The sequence below is a fragment of the Sinocyclocheilus rhinocerous genome, unplaced genomic scaffold, assembly GCF_001515625.1.
Source record: "Sinocyclocheilus rhinocerous isolate Xijiao unplaced genomic scaffold, SAMN03320098_v1.1 scaffold12, whole genome shotgun sequence".
Lineage (NCBI taxonomy): Eukaryota > Metazoa > Chordata > Actinopteri > Cypriniformes > Cyprinidae > Sinocyclocheilus > Sinocyclocheilus rhinocerous.
This window is the reverse complement of record NW_015626394.1, coordinates 631,069-639,635: the sequence shown is the minus strand read 5'-3', so window position 1 is coordinate 639,635 and position 8,567 is coordinate 631,069. Positions and strand designations below refer to the sequence as shown.

The following is an 8,567-nucleotide window of genomic DNA, read 5'->3' as shown; positions in this document are numbered from 1 at the left end:
ATCACAGGTCCATCACAGGTTTTGTCTTAAATGACAATTGAATGACAATAAATATTAATTATTCATTATTCATTCACATAAGGTGCTATTGAAAAGGTCTTAAAAAGTCTTAAATTGAACTTGTTACAGTAGTAGCATGTCAGAATCATGCCCTATTGATTCCTGTTTCCTTTCTTTTTGTTTTGCTAAGCTGTGTCTTAATACATGTTTTTTTGTGGCCTTTTTTTTTTGTACCATATCTGATTCAGTTGTTGAATTACCTAGCAGGTGGGATGTTTTGTGAACCCATTGATGTTCCTTTTTGACAGAATGTTTAGTTCCCCTTCATTAGAGGAAGAGGCAATTTTGCATTTCATAGTATAGTTATAGGATGTACTTCCTGCTGTTGAAGTCTATGGTGGAGTATGGATTATATGCCAGTTCAGCTCAATATCTCTGTGCACTGCTGGGAGACCCACAGTACACCTCACCACACATTTTTCTCTATGCCCTTCTCAGTTTTATTTATTTATTTATTTTTTAATCCCTCCATCTTTTTCCCTGTCTCTCATCTTAGATTGTTCACAGAAGCACAAACATAGATGCTTGAACTTTCATTCAAACTAAAATTGTCCAAATCGAAATTGAACAATTTTTAGACCCCGCTGTACATGTCAAAGCGGGAGTGTTTTCTACATGGAAGCTTGCGTAAGCCAAGAGATTGTTGGTTAGTATTGTGCATCTGAAACCATGCAAAGGTTCTTTTGTTCCTTTCATCCACTGGTAAACTGAAAAAATTATTGCATAAACAAAAACCACACCACAGGAAAGATTTTTTTAATTACTATTTTGAAAATACTTTACAATATGTTTACATTTGTTAACATTAAAGTATTAGGTATCATAAACTAACAATGAACAATGCTTTTACGGTATTTATTAATCTAGTTTAATGTTAATTTATACATGCACCACTGTTTGGGGTTGGTAAGATTTTGTTTTTGTTTTTGAAAAATTTAATAAAGGCTTCATTTATATGATTACAAATATATTAGTATAACTGTTTTTCGTTTTAATAAATTAAATTTTTTTATTGATAAATAGAAGGTTCAAAACACAAAAGAATTGTCACTTTTGATCATTTTAACGTGTCCTTGCTTAATATAACAATTGATTTCTGTAAAAAAAAAATCTCACTGACCCCAAAATTGTGAACAGTAGTGTATACTGATACATTTTTTCCATTTCAACTTGTACATACTATAATTAAAGTATCTCCATATTTTACTGGTGATAATTGAGATGACTCCCCATTTAAATGAACAAGGTGGTAGCAATAAACACTGTAAAAATGTGCATTCTTTGTTTATGATACCTAATGCATTAACTAATGTTAATGAATTGAACCTTAATGCAAAGTATTTATTATTATAATTGTTCTTTTCATATGAAGGGATATTTAAGCAGTATTTTTTTCTCTAACCGCAGACCTATGAGTGAGCACTAGTAAATAAGCTGCTCTTTTGAAGATTTGAATAATGAATGGGTAGCTTGTTGTTATGGACGCGACGTGTAGATTTGCTGCCTCCTGTGTTTCTGAGTTTCCACGTATGTGTGCTGAGAAGCTGATAGTACTGCAGGAACATTGATGGATTTGGGAGGTAATCACTGGTCAGCTGTTTGTCTACATATTTTTCATTGGCCTGATGGATGCTTACGGGCCACCGGGTTGTGACTTACTTCAGGATAATATACATTTATTTTGGAATACATCATCAAGCATGGACTGTCTTAACGGTGCAGTTTGTTTGAAATAACTTCACAAGCTATATTCTTTCAACTTAGCAATGTGACACGCTATTAAAAATGGATGAAGTTCCCTCATGTTTTGATGTGTCCAAACACAAAGTAAACTGAGTCTGTAGTCACAAAAAGTAAATTTCCTTTAAAACCAAAGTGAGTTGAAATTGCTCTCGGGGTACGATTAGCATGTCAGGTCAAGCTTTGCAATGTCATGAGAGAGATGGAAATTTGTGTGCCACTTCGCTGCATGCCATCTGTATCGACAAGCTTTCTGTTTACACTCTCATGTGGCCATTCATCTTCATTTTCCTGCATTTGAGTCGCTAGAGAGGGATTGTTTGTTTCAAGTCTAATTCATTGCTTTTGTGTAGGTGTTGGCTGGGATGAACGTGCACCCGGCGGAGTTTGACGGGCTCAAACAGGAGTTCAGCGTCAAGGGCTACCCAACCTTCTGCTACTTTGAGTGAGTTTGCCTTGCTTCTTGACTCCAATGCACAAGCAAAGTCACCATTTGAAGACTGAATAAAATGGACTAAATTGCTAAGCTTTATGGCTGATTGATATAGCTAAAAAAAATTTATTTATATTTCTCTGCCTTTTGATGTTACAGTATATATCTCTTTATGTATTGCAATAGCTTAAAAGGCTTTTTATTGCTATTTCAAGTAAATAGCTAATGTTGGCAAGTAATTTATTTAATGCCACAAAATAGAAAAGAAACTTAATGGCCCAAAAAAAAAATCATCAAAAATAATTCATCGCAATATTCACTTAAGATTATGTTGCCAGCAAAATCATTGCATTTTGTAAGTAAATGATATATAGACCAGCCCTTCCTACTTTTCTTAAACAAGTTCTGCTTTATTATAACACTAGTGTTATAGAGTTGCACATTCATGATGCATTAAATCTAAAGAAGACTAGGAAAGGTGGATCAAAATGGTACTTTTTCTACAGTCTCATTAAGAGCCACTGGCTCGGTCTTATTCACAACAAATGTTTTGAAAGGATTTTTGGAGATGCCGGCGCTTTTCCTAGGACCATTCACTTGTCCTCTTTTTCCCCCAAAAGCCCAAGTACGTGAGATAAGTGCACATAAGAAAATGCACCATAGTGAACACCAGTTTTGTGGAGTGTTACTTTTAAATGTTAATTATTTTAAAAGTAGGTTATTCCTTTTTTAATTTTATGTTACTAACAAAAATACCGTTAAATAATGGATAAAGAAAAAAGAATGAAAGTCCAAGAATTATAATGAAAGACTTTCATTAAGTTATTCTGTTAATAAAAGATTCAAATACATAAAATGTTATATCTATTAAATATTTGTAGTTTGAACTTTGAGCACAAATTTTTTGACCGCTGCACAATAATAGTATTGTGGGTAGAGACGTGATTTGCATTAGTTGAAAAAGTACTCGTTTCTTCCACAAAATAATCTTTGCATATTAAATTCAAAGGGTTCAAATGAATTCATTTCTGAGACATTTTTGGGGCAGCTTTTTATATGTAGCATGCTAGAACTAATAGCCCCAGCAAAAGGCATGATTTATGATCTTAAATGAATCAGAGAATTTTAATGTGTATTCTCTGCATGGTGCAATTTGTCCAGAGCCTTTTCCCTGTAGATTGAGACTTGCGGCAGCAGTTGTATGCATTTAGCTTCTGTTTAGTGCTTCTTCATTACACAGCTGCTTTAATTACTAAAAGGTTAATTAAGCACGGCTCTCTGCCCAAGGCCAGGGCTGCGTTTTCCTAAAGCATCGTAAGCTAAGCTGATCGTAGAGACCATTGATGGCAATGGTTCTACGACCTACTTAAGCTTACAATGCTTTTGAGAAACGCAGCCCAGATCTTTACACGACTACACCACACCTGACCTCAGCACTGCTCTTTTGAATCAATTAATATTTCGCGAATGTATTAGTGTCTTCTGTAATCACTGATCAAAGAGAGCATAATTATTTAGATATATTTAAAATAAAAATATGTAATTTTATTTTATTTCATTCATCAAGACACTCCCCTAGCTAAAAATTGCTTGTGATTAGATGGCCTGCTGGTTGCAAACAGATTTACATTTAAGTATATGGTCCATAGAAATTTGAAAGTCACTTGAGGCAAAAAGTTTTTTTTTTTTCAAGACTAGAAAATCAAGATTTCGCATGACACTAAAGTGGAAATTCTGTTTGATTGACATGGGTTTTCCACTTTATTATTATATTTCTTTGTTTAGGTTGCCTCAGTGCTTTTGGATTCCAACTGATTAGAGACAGTTACAAATGACATCCCATTGCCAGCATCTCGGCTAAGCTCCCACTTGCTGCAGATTATTTTCAGTCACGGAAAGGGAGCAGATGATGGCAGATAAAACTTAAGTTTCCGATGCATGAAGCCTTCTTCCGCATGCTGCTGTGTGTTCAAAAGCATATCTGGATACATTCGTGATCTCGTCTGCTTGTGGTTGTATGGATTAGTAAGAGCACAAAGGCTGCTAGCTGAAGTCTTTGATTATGCTAAGAGCCCTGGGCCAAATGGCTTAATTAGCTTTGAGTCAAACGCTCATTTAAAATGTTTATCTTGGATGGAAAGAAGCAAGCAGCAGTCTTGGATGCCTTGGATCTTTGTTGTGTGGGTACAAATATCCTAAGCTGTCTAGTGCAATTAATGTTGAGAAAATAAGCACTAATAAATATTGACTTCTCCCATTTAGGATTTCCTTTTTGAAAGAAGGCAAGATTTGAAGTATGTTTTTGTAAAAAAATCAATACTAATAGCTTTAAACGAACCTTCTGTTTCTGTTTTACAAACTTTTGGCCATGTTTTAGAGAGAGGACAGGAAATAATGGGATTGTGATAGGAACGCAGGCCAGAATCGATCCCATATCTCTTGTACTGTGGCAGAAGCATGTGCACTAATCACTAGGTCATGGCTCCGACCTATTTTACAAACAATTTTTTTTTCCCCCTAAAAATGGTGTCTATCTTATATTGGTAAAAAAAAATTATTTGATCATGATGAAATGATTGTGTTGGTTTGGATTTTCTCAGCCAGTTTATGATTAAACCTAAAGAATTATTCTGCCCTTTTTTGTTCTTTTTCCAAACAGGAAGGGGAAATTTTTGCATCACTATGAGAATTATGGAGCCACCTCTAAAGACATTGCTGATTGGTTGAAAAAGTGAGTAAACCCAAGCCTTATTTTAACATACAAACATACACAGCCTCTCTTCATTCATTCTTATGCCCTATACTATCTTAAAACCTGTAAACAATCACTGTGTTTGTAAGAGGTGTGACATCTTGGACTTCTGCCTGCGGTCTCCACCGTTATCAAGGGAGTGTTTTACAGGAACTGTGGTGTGAAAGATATGATGTGCACTGTAAAACACTGGACGTAAACACTCCTCTGTGCCTCCTAACAGAGATGTGATGAGGCTTTAAGATCTCTGCAGTGTTTTAACCTACTATCAAAGTGACAGTGAACAAAATATACAAGTTTACAGTGCCTATGTACACGTCTCGGAGATTAACTTCACTAGAGCTGTGCAAGCAATGCAACATGTAATTTATGAACTGCATGAATCTTCTAGTCATACAGTGGCCCAGTATTTTGCCTAGCAAGAAATAAATTCAGTGACATTGCTGATGCTGTATATACTAAGTGTCAGGAAGCAGACTAGATGAAGCAAGCACTGTAGTGTGCTGAGCAATATTTGTATTGTTAAGTTTAGAATTATGTGCTTTGGCATGACACGTTAGTAGTTTGTGAGTAGTATGAGAAACCTTTTTATTGGCATAAAGTCTGATCCGCTTATTCTGGTCAATTTCCCACTTAGACTGGAAGAGATTTTGATCAATAGACCTATGTCACAAGACCAGCCACAGCTTGGTTTGTATTTTCTTGCCAATTAAGGGCAGGTAAATCTGAATTTGAAATTAAACCAGTGTGAAAAACATTCTGGGAACAAGACTGGGAAAAGACTGGTTGTGTTTGGTCACTTAATTGCTGCTTGCAGTTTTTTTTAAATGTTAATGATATTTCACAATATTACTATTTTTACTGTATTTTACTGTTTTTACTGTATTTTTGATCAAATAAAAGCCTGGGTGAGGCTCAAAAACAAATCTCGCTGATTCTAAACTTTTAAACAGAGATATTATTCAAAGATTTAGATGTCACTAACCAGGCCAGCAAATCTAGTTATTAGCGGTTTCTCAAAAATGATCACTGTAGCAGCGGTACATTATGATCACTTTTAGTGGGACTGATAAAAAAAAAATGTCATCCATAACTTCCTAAAGTTGCTAACCAGTTAGTTTGGAACTAGCAATTTCAATCAGCTCTCACCATTTTTGCTCATGAGACGGTCAATGAAGGGACTGTGGGTGGTCCATAGTTTGTGAGACACAGAAAATCATTATTGCTATTCCATAAACTATATGACAGCTGGAGTTCATTGACCAGTACAAGTGAATGTTAAAGAGACTTAAAATTGTGATTTCCTGCTCTCAAAGCACTTGCAGATGTATCCCTGGCACTTCTAGTAGACAAGTTCTTGGCTCTATTCACTCTACGAGGAAGCCATTTGGGCCGCTCTTATATGGGCACAGGGCCCGTGAGGAGACAGATGTAAATTGCGAGCTCAGACTAGCTCTCTTAAGTCATGTGGGTGTGACCGTTCCCCACCAGATGTAGAGCTGAAATGAATTGTGAGATGTGTATTGGCAGTGTGTTGGCAGAGCTTAGGTGTATCACATTAGTCATTTGGAGATTTTTGAGTCATGAATCTGAGTCGTGAAGTTCATAGGCTTTGAGACAACAAAAACATTTTGACTACTAGAAATGCTTTTAACTGCTTGTTTTATATGTTGCACAGCCCCCAGCCCCCTCAACCTAAAACTCCAGAGGTGCCCTGGTCAGAATCCGGCTCGGCGGTCTTCCATCTGACCGATGAGTCTTTTGACACATTCCTGGAGGAGCATCCTTCAGTCCTGATCATGTTCTATGCTCCCTGTGAGTATCAACAACACTGCTCTCGCAGGACTTGGGGCTTGAATGACATTGAAATTTAGGGGTAGTTAAAGGGTTAGAAACCCTCACGTCCCTCCAAACCAATATGTCTTCCTTTATTCTGTGGAACATAAAAAGGTCCACTGTTCTTTTAGACCCCATTTTCTTTCTTTAAATGGGCAAATACAGTTGAAATATTGCTCAAATTACCTTCGTTTGAGTTCCACAGAAGAAAGTCAGTCCTACAGGTTTGGAATGACATGTGGGTGAGTAAATGATATAATTTTAATTTTGGGGTGAATTCTTTAATTGTTAGAATTATGTTTGCTTGACAAGCAAGTTGTCAAAATCACTGTTATTATAATGTTTTGGACATGTTATTATGATTACATTATATTACATTATTACATTACATTATAATTCTCTGCACGCGTACTAAGGCAGAACTACTCTTTAAAGTACATTGGAGTACCATGTAAAAACCATTGTACAGTACATGCATATTTAACAGTATATGGATCATTGAGAATCATGGTATATTGTATATGAATGTGCCATGGTATTATCTTATTACCAGTCATTTTTGTCTAGTGAGGTCTAATTTGAACCACTGAAGAGGTCAGAGAGAGACAAAAAAAAAAAAAAACCCTGAGAGTCAATCTCTTAATGCTGGTTGAATTGCACTTGTGTACTGTTGATGTTTTTGTCTATCAATTTTATTCTCAAATGAATCAGCCTGACACAGATTTGCTGATACGAGCATGTCGGTAGTATTTCAATTTCTTGGTAGGTTGCTTTTCTAGTGATTGAAGGAAGATGGCTCTCAGCTTTCATACATTTTTGATCAAACACCTCTGATAGAACATATTCATTTCCTGTAAGGCACAGGGTGTATCCTACCAACCCGCCACTGAGCCTATATGCACATACTTTCTCTCCACATTAATACACTTTCAGGGTACTGAATGACTTGTTTACATTCTCATCAACAAGGTCAAATGCAATATCCTTGTTTACACACAAACATCGCTTCACATGCACTCAGCTATCATAATGCCAATGCCAATGACAACATTGGTTAGGCCTCTCAATGCACATAATCAACACTGTTAAGTTGTCAAGACAAAAAATTATGCTTTACTTGCATCAGATTAACTATAAGACAAAATGCATGCTGACACTCGCCCCTTAAGTGTGCAAATTTCCTGTGATCTGATTTCAAGTCACCCTTATTAATAATAATAATAAACTGTTGTACATAGTTCTTCTTACCAAAAATGCAAACCATTTATGAATCAGTGTCCTGATTTGTTCATATTCCTATAGTGTAAATAAATACATATTAAATCCAGGCTTGACTTAGAGAGTTCTGGCTTATGTTTACTGGAAAGGCTTTTATGATTATGTAACAGGTGGAGAATTGGAAAGGGATCTCTTTAAATACTTGAAAGGGAAGTATAATTTCTTTCCAGATGAGTGCTGTTTCTGGTCAATTTATGACTGACATGTTGTATTGAGTTGTTGTTGTTTTTGTGCTATGTCAATTATGCATGACAACCCTTTTGGAAAAAAAAGAAAAGAAAAAGCTTAAACTGGCCTAAGATGGTTTTCTGGTTTATGCTGGTTTGGCTAGTCTAGCTGACCTCTCAACCTGGCCAAATGAGTGTTTAGATGTTCAAGTACCCAAAACCTCATTTATAGCAGGGTTTTCCATATATTTTGATGTTTATATACTACCATTCAAAGTTTGGGTTCGGTAAGATTAAAAAA

The 8,567-nt window shown here is 35.8% G+C and overlaps 1 protein-coding gene across 1 annotated transcript in view; it reads left to right on the top strand.

Moving 5' to 3' along the window:
• Positions 1 to 8,567, top strand: part of LOC107714412 (protein disulfide-isomerase A5-like) — a 61,570-nt gene that overhangs the window by 32,350 nt on the left and 20,653 nt on the right. The window contains exons 8-10 of the mRNA XM_016520248.1: positions 2,154 to 2,245; positions 4,893 to 4,964; positions 6,664 to 6,800. Of these exons, the coding sequence (XP_016375734.1) occupies positions 2,154 to 2,245; positions 4,893 to 4,964; positions 6,664 to 6,800 (301 nt within the window). The remainder of the gene's footprint in view (positions 1 to 2,153; positions 2,246 to 4,892; positions 4,965 to 6,663; positions 6,801 to 8,567) is intronic.